General features: G+C 31.9%; 1 protein-coding gene across 1 annotated transcript; it reads left to right on the forward strand.

Annotated features, from left to right (window-relative positions):
• The first annotated feature begins 12890 nt into the window (after positions 1-12890).
• LOC145642720 (protein FAR-RED IMPAIRED RESPONSE 1-like) lies at positions 12891-13619 on the forward strand. Its single transcript, XM_081693895.1, has one exon. The coding sequence runs from the start codon at positions 12891-12893 to the stop codon at positions 13617-13619; it is 729 nt and encodes a 242-aa protein (XP_081550021.1).
• The last annotated feature ends 6978 nt before the right edge of the window (positions 13620-20597 follow it).

Genomic DNA, 20597 nt, shown 5'->3' on the forward strand with positions numbered 1-20597 from the left:
CTTTTTTTTTTTTTTTTTTTTTTTTTTTTTTTTTTTTTTTTTTTTTTTCTAATCCATGTTTTTGAACCATCTTGTTCCAGACATCTTCAAATTCTGATTCTGAATCACAGCCACTTAAGCACTTGTGAAACATATTCTTGAATTCAGGGTTGTTTTTTAAAGTTCCAAAGTGTGATACAAAATTCTTTTGTAAATGCCATAGACACAATCTATGTCTTGAATTTGGATACACCTACAACAATTATAGAACAAATTGATTATTTTCTTCAGTGTTTAGATTATTTTGATCTGGAATTACATGATATTCATTAGGAATTAGCAAGTTTTAGTCATTACTTAGACAACATAAATCAAATAATTTCATTTTATAGGCAGATATTAGATAAATCATGGCAGTAATTGATATATTTTTGTCAGGTATTAAAGAGTCAAAGTCAGATATTATATAACTCACGTCGGTTATTAATCTATTTTTGTCAGGCATAACAATTTATTAGTCAGGAATTAAAGTGTTTCAATCAGATATTAAATAAATAATGTCAATTATAAACCTATTTAGTTCATAAATAACAAAAAAGTCTAATAGTTCGAATTTTTTAATTTATCTCAGTTATTGTTGTATTTTCTTCAGGAATAACAATTTAAAATACAGAAATTAGCACTTTTTTCAGATATTAAATAACTTATATCAGGTATTGTTATATGTTTAACACGCATAAAAAAATTTAATAGTGTTTGGTTTTACTTAGAGTAGCTCTCAGTACTATGTGATTTGGATAAAGATATTTAAAATAAAGATATTTATCTAGACTTTTGGATAAAGATGACAAAAAGGTAAGAGTAAGAAATACTCGTAGAAAATTATTTTAAAAGTAAAGTACTTTTTTAATCTTTTTTATTTGTCTATAAAACCATGATTTGCTCATACATTTTGCATGTTTGTGTTCCTGTATATTCTCTCTCCTAAAACAAACTCTTTTTCTTTATTCCTCAAATATGGAAAACAATTCTTAGTCTTCTACTTCATCAAACGATCCAAAAGAAAATGTTTTTGACAACATTGAAAAGAGATTAAATGATCTATTTGAGAGAAGAGATAGAATGAAGGATGGGTTGATGAAGTTGTATGAAAAAGTTGAAAATAATGAAATCGAAGAACTGAGGAAGAGAAAGAGGGCGGAAGAAAAATTCCAGGAAGAACAAAAAAAAAAAAAAAAGAAAGAGGACGATCAACAAAAGAAGGAACAGGAAGAAGAAAAAGAAGATCAAAAGAAAAAACAAGTTTAAAATCTCAAGAAGATGATTAAAATTCTAGGGTTTTTTTTAATATTATTATTATTTTATTTATTTATTTTATTTTTTGTCTCTCTTTCTTTAGGATTAACCTCAATCAATATCATTTTAATATATGAAAAAAATGATATGTAATAATTAAAATTTCAAAAATATATTACGAGTATATTTTTTGATGTATTACATTTTTCGAAATACATGAAATCTGTAGCCTATACATTGCTAAGTATTTATTTAGTATTGTACTTTGATTTTATCTTGGTTTGTCATGTATTGTCTTTTTTTTTTCTTCATGAAAATACTTGTTGGTCAAAAATTAGTATATTTAGTCAGGTAATAGATTTAAATTTTCATATAATAGTTTATATTTTTGTCAAGAATAATAATATTTTAGTCAAGAATTAAAGAGTCAAAGTAAGATATTATACAAGTCACGTGAGTTATTAATATATTTTTCTCAGGCATAACAATATATTAGTCAGGAATTAAAGTGTTTTAGTCAATATTAGATAAATAATGTCAATTATAATAATCAAACTATAATACTTGTTGGTAAAATTTTTGTATATTTAGTCAGGTAATAGATTAAAATTTTCATATAATGGTTTATATTTATCAGAAATTAGATTACACTACATTCTTTATATTACAATATTTTATATTAGGACTGAGTATTATTACGTGGACAAATAAAAATCTAGGAAATGATGAATTAATTGATTTAGAATTAAATTACTTGGAAAACACGCAATAATAACTGATTTAAATAAAATATTTAAAAAATCATACTCTTAAAAAAATCTATACACCCTTTCATATTTCTCTTCTGTTTGTTAAAAAAAACCATCCATTTCCAGTTTTTCAACAAAGGAGATTTAGTAGTTTTGTTCAATTTTTATTCGAATTCAACTAAATTGTAAGGTACATATTTCAAAATCATATTCTCTTTTATTTTTATTGTTTTATAATGAAATTAAGTTTAAAATATTATTGGTATTGTATGATTTAGAATTGTACGTTGATCATTAGTTTTTTTTTGTATGGATGTATATAATGTGTAGAATTTATGTATTTTGTTACTCAAGTAATTTAATGCTTATAATTGGTTGATGATCATTGTTATTATTTTTAAAAGCAGAGTATTTTTAAGTTTGAATTATTTTAATATGTGGTTGTGTTAACACTATGATTATTGGGTGTTTTGTTAGTGTAAATGGATCTAATAAATGACCCTCATTACATGGGTGCTCTAAAGGATGCCCCACATGCTTTATCTATTCCTGAAATCTTATGCATGTATATCTTTCCTAAGTGCAACCCTCGAGCCCAAACGATGTGTAATTGTGTTTGTAGGCATTGGTATGATTTGTGGTATTCAAACACCCGGATTCCTCATATTGTTAGAGCCAGACAGGCCAGTGAAAGGTGGTGGATTGCAACTGATATTATGAGGCATTATGGGTATGGCTTTCATAATTCAATGGTTCAGGATTGGGTTGAGTTTCTAGATGGGTTGCGATGGCTATTTAGGGATGAGGAAGATATGTGGAGTAAGAAAAGGAAGAGGGAAGAAGCTATTCAACCTGGTGGCCGCAGAAGAAGATTAGACTAGAGTAGTGATGTAATTAGTGCTAGATTAAATGCCCTGTAACTTTTTTTTTTGTTTAACTAGAAGGCAATGTTTTGTATAGAATGGTATTGTTTTGATCTTGTCATAGTTTAGTGTGACAATGTTCATTTGCTTTTGTAAGGCATTGTCACCAGTATGACAAATTATTATGTACTTAATTGATAATTATTAATGAAATGAAGAAATTTATATACTAATTTGGACTTTTTTTTTTTTATTTTGTTTTGTTTTGGTTTATTTTCTTTTATATGCATAACGTTGGTGAATGTAAAAACACTCCTGAATAATTGCACTATGTTACCTCAATAAGGAATATAATTCTTTCGGTCATAAATTAGATTAATTTCATCAGGAATATTTATATTTTAATCTGGAATTATACTAATTTAACCAAGGATTAATTTAGTTTTGTAACTAAATATATATTTAAGATCAGGAATAATATTATTTCTTTCAGGATTATTATTCTTTTAGCCAGGTATTATATTATTTAGGGCAGGAATTAAATCATATTTCTCAGAAATTATTTTTGTTGTATTTGTGTAAGGAATTATAAAATTTAATTCAGTTTTTCATATATTATAGTCAGATATTAGATAATTCTTGTCAGATATTACTATATTTTAATCAGGATTTAATATTTTAATCAGGATTTAAATATATTTAGAGTTAATTAGTGTTTTGGAATTAATATTTTTAACTCAGAAATAAGCTTAACTTAGACAGGAATTAGATATTATTAGTCAGATATAATTTCTTTCATCTTAGGTATTGGTTGATTTAAGTCAGGCATAATAATATTTTAGTCAGGAATAATAATATTTTAGTCAGGAATTAAAGAGTAACAGTCAGATATTATATAATTTACGTCAATCTATTTTTGTCAGGTATAATAATATATTAGTCAGCAATTAAAGTATTTTAGTCAGATATTAGATAAATAATGTCAATTATAATAATCAGACTATAATACTTGTTGGTAAAAAATTAGTATATTTAGTCATGTAATAGATTAAAAATTTCATATAATAGGAATTAAGCTGATTTAATTTTTTTTTCTGTTGTAATCGAGGACGTCAGTTATTGAAATGACGTTTCTACTTATTTGTTCCCTAGTTTCGCGCGCTCCCACCCTTTTCTCTTCTTGTGTACTATTTACTCCGGTGAAGACAAAAAAAAGGATATTCTCTTCTAACTTTTCATCTTCTATTCTCCGTTTAAGTGAAGCCATTTCTGGAAAAACTTTGCACGAACGGATCATAATTGCATTTTAAGGTAAAATTCTGATCATTTTATACTTTTTTTTTTTTTGTTATTGCTTTTAATTGTTGTGTTTTGGTGATGATTTGTTGATCGATTTAGGGTTTATCATGAAACGTTTTTTATTTTAAAAAAAAATAACCTTTCATCTGCTAATTGTTGTCATTGTTAGGTTTAATCATACAATTATTTTTATATTATGTCGATTTTGCCTTTTTTATTAGTATTGATCAATTTGTTGTTTGTTACTTAAGTAATTTAGTGCATGAATTATGTGTAATAGTTCTTGAAAAACAGAGTATTTGTTGCATGAATTATGTGTATTTGTTGTTGTGTTAACACAATAATTATTACGTGTTTTGTTAGGTTATATATGGATCCAATAGATGACCCTCATCATATGGTGGCTCTAGAGGATGCCCCACATGCGTTATCAATTCTAGAAATTTTACGCATGTACATTTTCCCTAAATTGCCCCCTAAAGCCCAAGGCATGCGCAACTGTGTGTGTAAGCACTGGAATGAACTATGGTTTTTTTAAGGCCTGGATCCCTCATTATGTTAGAGCCCAACATGAAAGTGCAAGGTGGTGGATGGCCAAAGATATAATGAGGTATAATGGTTATGACTTTCATAATGGGATGGTTCAAGATTGGGCTGAATTTTTGGATGGGTTGCGTTGGTTATTTAAGGATGAAGAAGCCATGTACAACAAGAAAAGGAAGAGGGAGGAAGCAACTCAACCAGGTGTGCAGAAGAAGAGGATTAAGCTTGAATAGTCTTGTTGCTGTTAGGTGAATTGCCCTGTAGGTTGTTTTTTGGGTAACTAGAGGGCATTATTTTGTCTTTAAACTGACTATAAGTACTAGTTGTTGTTGTTAGCCTTTTAGAGGCAGTCAGTTAAAGTAAAACTTGATGATTTAGGTAGGAATTAATGTATAGAATCTGATATAGTTTCTTTTGCTCCCTTGTCATGGTTTAGTGTGACAGTGTACTTTTTGCAATTGTAAGGCAATGTCACAATTATGACAAAGATATGGATGTACTTATTTGATTATAATTAATGTAATGATGATTTTGAAGTACTAAGTTTATACTTTTTGTTTTAGTTTATATGCCTTGTCTTCATTGTAAGGATGATGAAGTTTTTTTATATTGTTCTGTTTTCGTTATGGAGAAGTAGGAAGAAGGCATTCACTTTGTATTAAAAATCTGGAATAATATTATTTTTTTCAGGATTATGATTTTTTTAGTTAGGTATTATATTATTTAGGGCAGGAATTAAATCATATTTCTCAGAAAATTATTTTTGTTGTTTTTGTCTAAGGAATTATAAAATTTAATTCAGTTTTTCGTATATTATAGTCAGATATAAAATAATTCTTGTCAGATATTACTATATTTTAGTCAGTATTTAAATAATTTCAGAGTTTAATTAGTGTTTTGGAATTAATATTTTTAACTCATAAATAAGTTTAACTTAGACAGGAATTAGATATTATTAGTCAGATATACTTTCTTTCATCTTAGGCATTGGTTGATTTAAGTCAGGAATAACATTTTTTTTCCAGGTATTACATTATGTAGGGCATGAGTTAGTTTATAATTATCAGGAATTAAAGAATATTTTTGAGGAATATAATTATTTTTACAATTAAATACATTTTTGAATAAGAATAAGATAGTTTCATTCAGGTATTATATTACTTTTGTCGGGAATTAAAATTTAAATATCATTATTAAGATTTCTTATATCATGATTGAATAGTTTGAATTTAGGAATTAAAAAAAAATTTGAATCTGTTATTAATATTAAGTTATTGTATTATTTTTCAGAGGAATTATATATTTTTGGTCAGGAATTAAGCTACATTAAAAATTACTTAGATTAGTTATTGAATACAAATAACATATTACAATATAAAATACAAATATTATGAAGCTAAAATTGCTTACCTCTGGTATGGTGTTGCTCATTGCAAGATCTTGATCAGTGAAGATTGATTTTGGTTCAATTCCACACATTGACTTTTTGAAGATTGAAAGCAGCCAAACAAATGTATCAGTCTTTTTATCAGTTATGAATGCACATCCAAACATTGTTGTTCTCCGGTGATTGTTTATACCAACAAATGGAGCACATATCAACCCATATTTGTTTGTTCTGTATGTTGTATCGAAGATTAAAAAATCACCATAAGCTTTGAAATCTTCAAGCATTTGAGAGTCACACCAAAAATAGCTCACAACATTATTTTCTTCTCCAAATTTCAGTCTATAAATGAATGAAGGATCTTGATCCGCTCTTTCTTGAAGGGTGTCTAATACATTCTTCATGTCTCCACCTTCAACCATACTCATTTTCACCCTTGATACATAGTTAAGGTGATCTCTCTTAGTATGACCTACACATTCTTCTCCTCTAGCTTCATTGCTTATATAATTATAAGCACCCATTGATTTAATACCACTCTGATCAATCATGCTCTCAATTAGCTCACCCATTGGAGCTGATATTTGCCTTTCTGATCTTAGATGATGTCGTTGAACTGTTATTACCAGTTCATGATTATGTTCCAACTCATGTGTAAGAACAACAAATCTACCTTCTGCATTTTTCTTAAAACGAATATGAGCTTTGCATCCAGTTCTTGTTTCATTTACTTCCCTTTCTTTTCTCTTTCTTTCATCAGTTTTACCCAATATGGGTATTTCTACTGAATTCTGTTCACCTACAATTTTCATTTTACCCTTTGTCTGTCTTTCCTTAGAACATCTAAAATAAAACTCATACAGTAAATCATTATTATCTCTTCTCTTTGTTGATTTTCTGACACTGAAACCAACAGATCTTGAATGAGCTTTGTATAAAAAATATCCATCATTATAGTTTGATACTGTATATCCTGCTAAACATCTACTTAAGTTTTCATCCTTGTCATATTTGTAATAATCTGCAGCAAAAGTAAATATATAAATTATACAAAAGTCAGGTATATTAAATTATTTTTGGTGTAAGAAATTATAAAATTTAAGTCAGGAATTAGAATACTTAACTCAACAAATATATCAATACAGATATATTGTAAGGAATTAAAGGTATTCAGTCAGAAATTAGATATTATATACTGTAACATGAATTATAGTTAAACTATCAGGAAATAATTTTAAGCAATAACACGCATTAGTATGTTTATATAAGGAATTAAATATTTTACGTCAGGTATTGAACAATTTTTGTCAGACATTACAATATTTGATCAGGAATTGAATTATAACATTACTATGTTTTAGTGAGGAATTATATTTACATATCAGGTATTAGTATATTTTTGTCAAGCTTAAGTAAACTTTAGTCAGGGGTTAAACTTGTATTCAAATTTATTGATTTAGTTAATTAGCATCTTTTATTCAGGAATAAATTAATTATACTTAGATATTACAAGATTTTAGTCAGAAATATATACTTTTTGGTCAGTTTTAAGATAACATTAGTTAGGAATTACATAAAATTACACAGGAATTATAAATTATTACACAGGAATTACAATTTAAATTGTTTTGAAATTTATTTCATTAGAAATAAGATTAAAATAGTCAGATATTTGATTAAATGATTCAGGAATGAGATTTACAAAGTAACGAATTGTATTAAAAACATATTTTATGTGTAATTACTATGTTTAGTCAGGAATTACATTATATATGCTAGGAATTAGTCTATTTATGTAAGCATTAAAATATTTTTATCAGGAATTAAACTGTTTATGATTATCTTAACACTTCATAAATTTTCAAACAAACATACCTATTATATTTGCAGTATCTTCATCTCTTTCTTCATCATCTCTTCCTTGATTGGTGTTCTCTTTTATAATTACATTATCTTCTGCATTCATTATTATAGCTCAACACTTTAGGTATACAATCTGAAACTAAAATAACTTTGCATGCATGCAAATTATAAATCGAATTATCTACAATCTGAAATCAAATTAGCCTTCCATGAAAATTATAAATAGAAATGAAATTAACTACGATCTGAAATTAAATTAGTATTACTTTCAAGTTATAACTTGAAATTAACAATTAACTGAAAATAAATTTGACTTGGTTACAAATTGTAATTATAATTTAACTCGAAATTAAATACGATCTAAATTTGAAAATTAAATTAACATTACATGCAAATTATAAGTCAAAACTTATTATATTCAAATTTAAAATGCATCCAAAATTGAATTAACTTTTTGCGAAAATTCATAAAGTCAAATTGATTATGAACTAAATATGATTTGAAATTAAGCACAAACTGATATTAAATACGATATGTAATTAAATGCATCTGAATTTAAATACGATATGAAATTATGTAATTAAATTGAAATAAATTGTACCTTTTTTAGCAGTAATTGAGCTCGAAATTGATTCTATAGGTGAATCAAATTTTTCTTCAATTGTAATTATGTTGTTTGATTTCTCCATTTTTTGATTTAATTTTCAGAAATTTGAAAATGATCTGAAGGCTCTGATGTTTGAAAAATGAAGGAGTTCTTAGTTTCGCGAAATAAATGCGTTTGCAATTTTTTTTTAGAAAATGCCAGCGCTCGAAATTTGAGGAAAATGATAAATGACAAACAATTCACACATTTTATAAATTGGCGCGCGGGCTTTGGTCGGGTATCTCACGCTCGTGCCTTTTTTATTAAGAGCCCGGTCTCACGTGAGTCCAGTCTCACACAAAACGTTTTGAAAAAAATAATATTAAGTAAAAATAATTTCAGTTCAGTAAAAATAAGTTCAGTTTAGTAAAATTAATTTCTATTCAGTTAAAATAATTTCAGTTCAGCAAAAATAATTTCAGTTCAGTAAAATTAATTTAAGTTCAGTAAAAATAATTTAAGTTCAGCAAAACTAATTTCAGTTCAGTAAAAATAATTTCAATTCAGCAAAATTAAGGTGAAGAGAACGGGGCCTTACTAAGTATTTGGATTGACGAAATATGTTATTCAGTAATCAAAATGGTAAAAATTGACATTCCTTAAAAAAACAAAAAACAAAAAAAAAAAGGTTTTTCTAAGCCGTGCCCTTGAGATTCTTGAGTTTCTAAAGTGTGCCTATTCTGATTCAAAATTACAAGTTGTATTATTTAATTAACCGTATCGTATCCTCTTACGTTAACTCGACGTTAATAATTTAAAAAACATAGGTAGTTTAAAAAGCGGATGAGAAAAAAGAAGAAAAATTACGCCTAGAGCTTGAAATAAGAAAGATTGCTTTTAGAAGAAAGAAGAAAAGATAGATAAAAAAATGTGGAAAAATGCTTAATTTTAATCCACTTAAATAAAATGTAACCCAATTTGGGAGTGAAATTTGTCTCTAAAGCGGGGTAATTAACTGTTAACACAATTACTCACGATAGGTTAACTCGTAGGGTACGATTAAATAAACATCTTAAGTTAGAGGACACATCTTGTAATATGGAAAAAGCATGGGCACACCATACAAACCCAACAACTATAGGGGCATAACTTAGAAAAACCAAAAAAAAAAAAGAATTAAAAATCGACATTGTCATAAATTTATTTGGAAATTGTTTTAAATTCGATAGGCAGAGTCGTACAGTTGTAAATTAAAGTAACTAGAGTATACCCGTGCAATGCATGAAATATATTTAACAAAAGGATTTTTTTAGAAAATTACACTAACAGAATTTTGACTAGGAAATTTTGTGTAGATTTACCCTAAGATAGGGTCATTTGTGAACAACTACCCATTTTTAAAATTTGTTTAGAACTACCCGCAAGTTAGGAAAGGTTTGGGTAGCACTACCCAATAACGTTTTCCGTCCAATTAAAGTGTTAATTTGGCCCAATTTTTCACTTTTTTCAATTACAATGGTCAATTAATGCTAGAATAAGCAAAAACCCGAATTCAATTAAACCCCCAAACCTTAGAAATCAAAATCCCTAAATAATTCTTAACTCATGAACCTTAAAATGAATCCTAATTAAAACCCTAATTAGGTTACTTTGGGTAAATTAAAACCTTTAAACAAACTGGGGGAGTTAATTGGGTGGCAAAAGTGAAAAAAGTGGACTCCAATAACATCCTAATTAGACGGAAAATGTTAGTGGGTAGTGCTGCCCAAGCTTTTTCAAACTTGTGGGTAGTTTTAAACAAATAAAAAAAATGGGTTGTTGTTCACAAATGACCCTATCTTTAGGGTAGTTTTACACCAAATTTACTTTTGATTATAACACCACAAATTTTCAAACTTTTATTATAACACCAAAAAAAATCCAAAAAATTGAATTTTACCACATACTAACAGATTTTTAGATGGAATTCGTTAAAATGACCCACGATGGACACGTATTAATACGACATTGATTTAAAAAAAAATCATTTTTTGTTAATAAATTAGATCTTGATTAAAAAAGTTTTTACAAAAAACCACCTTTTATAAGCATTTTTTTTTGCAAGAAACCACCTTAGAATTTTTTTTTTTGCAAAGACACACCTTAATCAAATTTTTTTTTTGAAAAACCATACCTTTATACCGAAAAATAGTGTCAAACCCTATTTTTCGGCGTTGACTACGCCATTTGCACCCACGAAACTGATAGTGGATGGGAGAAGGGTGCCTAGGGCTATAGAGGAGGGTTTAGGCTGGTCAACGTCGTTAAAGGGGTGTGTTTAGGGTGGTCAACTCCATAAAAGGAGGTGTGTTTAAGGTGGTCAACGCCATGAAAGGGTGGTTTTGTGGGTGGGGCTTAGGAGAGAAGTGGTTTTGTGGGTGGGGTTGGGGAGAGAGGTGGTTTCGTGGGTAGATTGGGGTAGTCAACGTTGGAAAATGGGGTCAAACCTCATTTTCCGACATAAAGGTATTGATTTGCAAAAAAAGTTTGATTAAGGTGTGTCATTGTAAAAAAAAATAAATTTATAAGGTGGTTTCTTGCAAAAAATTGCTTATAAAAGGTGGTTTTTTTGCAAAATTTCCTAAAAAAAAAAGAAATCATATTAAAAAAAAAGGTTGCAAGAAAATAAATTAGAAAGGAGAGAAGGTAGTTGGGGGGAGTAAATTGGGGAAATTCTTGACCTCAACTAAGTTGAGGCCAAGAGGACTCAACTAAAGATGAAAAAAAAAAATTCATGTAAAAAAGGGAATGTAGGACCAAAACTTAATGAAGTCAGTAAAATAAAATGAGAAAGGTGGGGACCTCACCTTATCAGTAAGGAAAACACCTCTATAAAAGATGAAGACCAAAATTCATGGCGGGGGACCAATTTTTTCCCCAAAATTTTCCCCATTTTTTATCCCAAATTTTTTCCCTCCCAATTTTTTCCAAACAAATAATGTAATTAGTGTTGTATTCCCCAATTTTGTTCCAGAAAAATAAACAAAGAGCACACACACATTGAATTGGAAGGTGAAATCCAACAACTCACTCCACGATCCCAATTTGTATTCCTAGAAAAATAATTCAAGGTTATTGGTGGAATTTGGGGAGTGCAGTTTGGAGCTTGATTGGTGGTGGAGACAAGTTGTTTGAGAGCTTTACTATGCATTACGGTGGTGATTGTGTGAATAGTGCAATTGAAATAATTGAGGTATTTTATGTTATTTCAGAATTATTAATAATTAAGTAAATTGTAATGTTAATTCATAAATTGGTAATTGAAGTTGAATTATGGAATGTGTCGGAGGAAATTGGGCATGCAATTGTTGTATTTTAATTGTTTGTTTACATTTGCTGTCATATTTTTTTTTTTGGAACAATTGAATTGAATGTTGAAAAATTTAAATGTTGTTGTTTCTAATTGGCGATGGAAGATGAATTATGGAATGTGGAGTGGAAAATGTTGAAGGTTGAACTATGGATTATGCCTTGTAATCAATCTATGTAATCAATCTATGTTTGAGGCTGTAAATTACTTAAACAAATGTGTTGCTCATAGATGTGTTTATTTGGATGTCATAATGTGTTGGATGTTGAAAAAAGCCTTGTAATCTTGGTGGAAAATGTCCATGCTCTTTTTATTGATACATTGATATTGTAATTAGCTTTCGTTTAATTAGCTTTAGTATTCTTCATGTGGTTGTTTTAAGTTGTTGTTGTGATAACAATTCCCTCCCTTTCCCTAATTGTGTTGTTGTTCTGTTCCCACATCAAGCGGAATGAGTATCATTTCCAGGAAATGGAGGTAGACTCAGGATGTAGCTCAGATAATACAGACAGTGATGAATTCACACATAGGGTTGTTATAGACGATGGATGTGAGGGTTTTGACTTGAATAAGGAGCCTCCAGTTGAGGGTTGTCACTTAAATATCGTGAATAGGGACAACAATGAGTTTATTGACTTGAATGAACAATGTACAGGGGGTTTAGAGTGGGAGTTAGAAAGATGTACATGTACTGTTTTACCTCAACCAGAAGTGGGAATGGTCTTCGGCACCTGGGATGCAATGAATAAGTTTTATCGTGATTATGGCAGGCAAGAAGGGTTTGGTGTTGTGCGTATAGGTGGTGGGAAGCCAGCCTAAAAAAATGTTGGAAAGACAAATTCATTTCGTACTTACGTATGGAAGTGCGAGTGCTATGGGAAGACTGCATTCAGAAAGAGGGTTAATGGTAAGAGGGTTGTGGTTAAGGAAGAGCCATCGGTGAGGAAGAAGACAAAAAAAATGTGATTGTCCAGTTATGATGTACGGGCAAGGTAATGATGAAGGTGGTTGGATGATAAAGAAGGTTGTGAATGAGCATAATCATGTAGTGAGTCCCGAGTTGTCCAAACACATAACAATGTATAGGAAGGAGAATATTACAAAGCACTTGGAGTATAGGATTGAAAATGATCATGGCTTCAGTGCTCCAATCGAGCAGATTTACAACAATATGGCAAGCCAAAGAAATGGTGTTGCAAATATGGGATTGACTAAGAAAGATATGCACAATTTGGTGAATATAAAGCGGAGGTTGAAGTTAAAAAATGGTGATGCCTCGGCTATGTTGGACTATTTTGATAGGATGAGTGCCGATAATCAAATTTTTTTTCATATGTACCGTCTTGATGAGAAGGGGAGGTTGAAAGACATAATGTGGGTTGATGCTCGGAGTAGGGAGGCCTTTAACTATTTTGGGGATGTTTTATGTTTCGATTCGACCTACCTAACAAATCAGTACAAACTTCCTTTTTCGAATTTTGTAGGGGTTAATCACCATGGTCAGACTATACTTCTTGGTTGTGCCTTGGTTTCTCATGAGAATGCCGAGACCTTTGAGTGGTTATTCAAGACTTGGATGTCATGCATGAGAGGTAAGGCCCCGGCTGCGATCATGACAGAGCAGTGTGCGGCGATGAGGAAGGCCATTAGTGTTGTTTTTCCCATGCCTCAACACGGCATAGGTGGTGTATGTGGCATATTATGAAGAATTTTGGGTTGAAACTTGGCGCTTTGTCTAACTACCAGGATGTGAAAGAGGAGTTGCAAAATGTGATCTACAACAACATTACCCCAGACGAGTTTGTTGAGTCTTGGTGGGAAGTGATGAAAAAGTACGAGCTTGAACAAAATGACTGCTATGAATGGCTATTGCAAGCTTTATTCCTTATGTTATGTATGATTTTGATTATCTCATGTTTCTGTTCTATTTGTTCTGGTTCTGTATGTTTTTTTCCTGTTCTGCATGTTGCCATCTAAGACTCTGTTCTTTCCTCATGTTTCTGGTTGTGTATGTTCTAGTGTATTGTTTTGTACCATCATTGGCTTGGATGGTACTGCTAATATGTGGCAACAGAATCATCTTGGGGTTGGATGGTACTTAATTTATTAATAATGGTACTTCACTAGCATACCATGTTGTTGTGGATGGTATTGTATTAATTAGTTTTATGTTGCATATGTTTTGAAAGTGTACGTAGTAAAAATTGACCTTTTTGTTGTTAGGCTTGTTTGAGGAAAGAGAGATGTGGATTCCTTGCTATGTTAAGGACGTCTTTTGGGTTGGAATGTAGACAACTCAAAGGGTTGAGAGCATCAATAGTTTTTTTAATGGGTATATTAATAGGAACACTCACCTTTGTGAATTTACTCATAACTATTGCAGGCCATGGAAAGCCGTGCAAGTGATGAGCAGGATGCGGAAGCAAACTCAATTCGGCATGTGAGGCCTTTGCTATCGGAATTCAGGTTGGAACGCAAATTTCAAAAAGTGTATACGGATGCAAAGTTTGTTGAGGTACAAAATCAGTGCAATCGAGTGGCATATGTGACCCCTGTTGGGCCAAAGAAAATGTTGTCACCTACTGATGAAGAGCATGTTTTTTCAGATCGTGTTTGGATCTATTGCAAGAAAAAGAGGAGAGAAGTTCCTCTGCAAAAAAAAAGGGGCAAAATAGGTTGAAGGAGTACACCGTCTTGTATAATAAGGAGAAAAAAGAGGCGTACGGTGATTGTTGGCACTTCAAATGTCATGGGATTGTTTGCAGATACACAATTAAGGTATTAGACATGAATGGTGTTACTAAGGTCCCTCCCATGTACATTCTAGATAGGTGGAGAAAGGATATAACCAGGAAACATACCCTTACCAAAGTTTCTTACCATGATGCATCCAAAACGGAAGATGTGATGAGATATGATAAGTTGATGCTAGCTCTAGACCCGTTGTTATGCGTGCTTCAGCATCCAAAGAAGCTGTAGAAGTGTTGATGGATATGATTCAGTCTATGAGCATAAAGGTTGATGAACTACAAGTGTTGGCTCAAGGTTCAGGACAAGGTTCCGGCGGTGATGAAAGGCCTACTGGTGAAATTGAGATGATGCAACTGCCTATTCTTCCTACTCCAAAAACTCATAGCTCTGTTAACAAAGGGAGCTCAGTTAACAAAGGGAGCACTATACAACCAGAAGATACACCGAGTTCTATCGTGAAAGATCCTGAACCTCGGGGGGGGGGGGTATTAATATATAACCCAAAGGAAGTTCTAATAAGCAGGCCAAGACAGGCGGTGGCAAGAAGAAACTGGTTACGGAAAAAGATAATGATGTTGATGATGGGACTTTACATACGTTCAGCTTGCAAAATGAGGTAAATGTAGTGTCGGTGTGGTGTTTTTTTTGTTGATTAGACTACGGTTGCTTAATTATGTGTCTATGCTGCAGGTTCCTTTTCCTAATATGTTTGGTGATCAATATTTTCAACATCAATTGTACCACCAGTAGCATGTAATACTTTCTGATACTTGTTTACTTAATTTAAATTTTTTTTGAACATAAGCAAGCTTTTAACAGTGGTCTTTCCTGCCAGGGCCAATATACAGTTCATAGTAATGGTAGTGGCCCCTCCTCAGTGTTTAACGGGAGGTTTTTAGCAGGTGGAATTCACATGAATGAGCACAGTGATGCAGTTAGGTACTTCACCAACAACGCGTACCATGGCCAACAACATTTCCCTCCTCCTCAAGGCCATGTATTCAACAATGAGTTTCCCACTAACCTGTCCATCCATCATTTGCAACAGGATTCAAATCATTCAATAATTAACTGATTTGTATAATAAAATGAATATATATAGTACTGTGTTCTTTTAAAGAATTACATGTTAAAAATTGTGTCAAATCATTAGCAGTATGTGTGATAATGGTATAATTATGTGTTATGACATATACCAAAGAACCTGATCTGATGGTATCTTATATTGATACCATTACATGTACGAATGGTATCCTATACTTATACCATTAAGAGAAAAAATGGTACCCTATAATATATCAATAAGACTTAAATTGGTACCCTATAATATTTTTATACCATTAAGAGCCAAAATGGTACCCTATAATATGTCAATAAGACTTAAATTGGTACCCTATAATATACCAAACCAAAGAATTACCTGATGGTATCTTATATTGATATCGATACCTGTATAAATGGTATCCTATATTTATACCATGAAGAGCCAAAATGGTATCTATAAGACTTAAAATGATATACACAAACCTGTACTATAAGACTTAAAATGGTACACGCAAAACTATACTATGGATAGGGCTTTAGTGTCACGGACTCATTAAAATCCATAAACTGTACTACAATGTAATCCAAAAAGATTCTCTTCAACTAAAGATCTTATACATATGCTATGCATATACATTATTGACCTTATAACACTAAAGATCATAGTTTTGCAAAAATGAAACAAAAATGTAGAACCAAATGTGAAAGAATATACTTCATTCTTGATGGTGGAATTTGTACTGGTGAAGTGACCGAAATATTCGGTGAATCCGGGGTGGGTAAAACCCAGATTTGTCTGCAGATGCTGTTGACGTGTCTTTTGTATCGGAGGGATGGTGGTCTGTACGGATCATCGATATACATACAAACATTTCCAGTCTTCTCGGCTCAATGACTGCACAATCTTTGTCTGCATTTGTGTCCTTCCCAATGTATTGATGAAAATCCACTTAGCTTGGTACATGTTAAAAAAATTGATAATGTCGAACATATATTTCTGGTCCTAAATTAAGTTGAGTTAATGGTAGTAAAGTCTCATGAAGGATGTAGGCACACAATGGTTGTTGTTCTTGATTCTATAGTGTATTTGTTCAGGCATGAGCACGACAACACATACAAAGGTTTTATGGAGCGTAAACGAACGTTGGAGGCTGTAGCAAGGAAAATGAAAGAAATAGCAAGTAAGAATAATCTTGCGTTTATTATTGTTAACGAGGCTATTGATGTTTTTGACAACCAGGCTACCAGAGCGGCCTTAAGCACATACAGTTCTGGGCGAGAAATAAAGGCCTCGCTTGGCAATTCGTGGGAAAATTTGATACCGAACAAGATGTTTATTTCCAACCAGTACGACAATAACAATAAAGCATGGTATCGAGAATGGATGGTGTTAAAGAGTACAAACATGTCCCTGCAAGGGAGGCGATGTCCATTCCGTATCACAAACGGGGGGTTGGAATCTTAAAATACCAATGTCACAGGTTGTTGGTATTCAAAATGTCATGTGAGATACTATTATAGATGTAATATAGAATTGTAGTTGCTAATGGGGATTAGTTTTATGTAATATAGTATTGTAGTTGCTAATGAGTTTAGGTTTATGTAATATAGTATTGTAGAATTTTAACGGGAAAACGTATGTTTAAGATTACAAAATGAATTTAAAAATAACAACCATTACTTGTGCTAAAACATAACAACCATTATCGTCTTCTCACACCATTTCCGCTAAAACATAGCAACACCATTACAGTTGCAAAATGCTATTAAACATACATTGATTAAATACGTTAGACGACTAATTACTCTTGTAACTACTTTTGAATAAACTGGATTCCTAATAAAAAAAAAAGAGAAAAAGACAAATGTAATTCAGCTACCATACCATACCGACGCATTTGCGGCTTGATACCATGTAACTGGAGCATGGTATGTTGACGGTACCAGCATTCTTTATGGTATAATTGTGTATATTTTATGGTAACTCTTGTTTGAAGCCGATATTTTCACATACCAACTACCAGAATGATGATGTTGCAGCCTGTATTTTCACATACCAACAGTACACAAGATGGTATTTATAACTCTTGTTTGAATGTATAACAATTTTCTTCCGGATGGATTCATCCATCTACAAATATAGGTTATTTAAGGGTCCATTTAATCAAAGGAATTGCATACAATGCTATAGTCAATGAGGTATGCATGTTAGATTATTATTTGTTAATCACAAATAGATGTAAAAAACAAAGCTAAATAACTTAATAACTTAATAAGTCACTACTAAACAACAGAGTTCATACATACATAGTCAATCTAAACAACATACTAGTGAAATTGCAACAAAAATTTCCTTAAATTACGCAAATATAGCTAACTACTACTAAAAGCGAAGTTATTCTTGCGCAACACCGTCACGAAATACACTAATACAACATATAAAAGACAACAACTTAACCAAATAACCCTTTGGTCAGAATACTGATACCATCACGGCTTTAGACAGTACTAGATTAGCATCATTACCATCATGAATAAACATCAGCTACAATACCAATAAAATTGCGATTGATACCATCTAATTGGATCATGGGGTGATGACGGTACCATCAAAAGGGTGGATTATATTTCTTCACTACCATCCGTATTGGTGGTTGTGCAGAAGCTGGAGTCTGAGGTCGTCAAATTCGTATCCGAGAATGGCCGCTGTTGGTATTTAGCCACCGCATAATCCATACGAATCCTGTACTGTTCGGGGGTGTAGAGATATTAAGTAAGGGTTCGTGAGGAGGATATCCATGTTTCTCATAACTTCAACACCTTTAGCCTCCATATATCATCATGTCCTTGAACTCAAGGAATTTGTCGTCATCTAGCTGCCACTCAAAATCATGTCTCACATTCAGAGAAATTCACCCACCCATATGTGATGTTCACCTTCTCGGTAACATGAATCCCTATTCCACTCTCTCCAGAGAACTTTCGGCCCAAAATAATAATACCCCACTGGCCTGATTGTGGCGCAATGGTGTCAAGGTTTGTTTATGATTTGGAAACCAACACACTTAATTCACGTTAATGAAATAGTTGATGGTATACAATATATACGAAACATAGGTTTTTTTATTTATACGTCCAAGTGAAATGATATCATACCAAATAAACATATTAATTAAGAATTACAATAAAACGTGATACCACATAGTAGCAACAATAACCATAATACATATTTTAGCACTAATACATAAAATTAGGCCGATATCCATAACAGATTATACAATAACAACATAATTCCAGAAGCATAATTTTTCTTTTACTAAATTTTACAAAATACACCCTTTTATTGTGTCGAATGGTGGATAGTCAACTGATCCAGGCATGTCCATACTTGAGTTGTTGCAACTTTAGCCTGATAGTGCTGCATCAAGTAATGTTGGACATTAGTTGGTATACCAACATAATGCATATATCATTGTATTAGTAGCATAATTACCTGAGTTGGTATAACTGGACACCAACCAATTACCTTATAGGGAAAGAAACCTGAAACAACTCATTGTAGTACAGGTTGGTGGTGAGAGTTGTAGCATCTGCGAAACTTGGTTCAAATAGACGGTTCCAAACAACAAGGACACCACAAGGGCACCCATGAGGACATGTACACATGACGCGATACTTCCCTGGCATTTCAGCAACAAGTTTCACAAGGGTTTCCTGATCCACTCGAGATTCGGTAATGACCCACACAACTGGACGGAGCTCATTGAATAAGGTTCTAAAGTTGTGCATGAATGAAGGACGATCCACACCCCTGGCATTCCAGTGCAGCGCAGTTGTACCTCTAGGGATCAACTTAGCATTATCCGCATCGGGGCGACGTTCATAATGGAACTTGTAAGTAACGTCGTGGCTTGTAGTACATTCTCCTCTTTGCAACACCGAAGCATAACAAGTGGCAAGTGGAATCCACTCGAACAACATGGAGAGAATCGGTGTTGGGTGCCAGAAACAACATAGCGGGGGAAGTTGGGAAACTGTAGACCACTAGATTGTGAACCTTGAGATCGGGAGTAGGATCTAATACTGAAAGTAAATTTTGTGGAAACAAATTGCTAGAACCAGATTCTCGCAACTTAGTTGAACACCACTTGAAGAACTCCCAAACACCCGGATGGATGTCAGGATGATCGTCAACGTAAGGAAGATGTGGAACGGTAGCCTGTTCCCCATCAACCGTCATGACCCCAGCTATGAAACCATTCCAATCATTTTTGCTAGAGAACATAGCCTTGATTACGTCGTCCGGATTGTGTGGGTTCCCATGATAGTATTCATTGTCACTTAGATAATATTTTGTTTTATTGTAGTCAATCTCAGGTTTGGTGTTTGATTTCAAAGGATTAAAGTATATTAAAGCTTTAGGGTGGTAAAATATGTGGTTGCCACCTCGAATCTCATTCATGGCTGTTTGTTTGGGAAGGGAGTTGTGGTTTTTCCTTCTAAAGAACATTTTGTGATATTGAATCTATTCTCCCCAACTATAATTTCATAATATTTAGTGTACTATGTTTCTGTAATACTAATACATTGCCTATAAATGACATCACCCATTTAGTGTCCTTATTTTAGTACTATTCATGGTTGGATGGTATAGTGTAATAATACTTTCTACAGCATACCCTTATCTAATACTTGTAACATGGATACCCTTATCTAGTATTGTAACTGATTACTTTCAAATTATTTAGCTATATTTATCTAGTAATTGTAATATGCATACCATCCTTTATAATTGTACTTGCATACAAACTTCCTGCTTCCATTTGGTATAATTTAATCCAACGTTGAATATCATCCTGATTGCATTAGGTATAAGTTAATACAAACA

This window comes from Chenopodium album, chromosome 8 (genome assembly GCF_948465745.1).
Source record: "Chenopodium album chromosome 8, dcCheAlbu1.1, whole genome shotgun sequence".
Taxonomy (NCBI): Eukaryota; Viridiplantae; Streptophyta; class Magnoliopsida; order Caryophyllales; family Amaranthaceae; genus Chenopodium; species Chenopodium album.

Bases quoted from the DNA above. Each gene is read 5' to 3' on its own strand.
- LOC145642720 (XM_081693895.1), top strand. From the start codon at position 12,891: ATGATGTACGGGCAAGGTAATGATGAAGGTGGTTGGATGATAAAGAAG.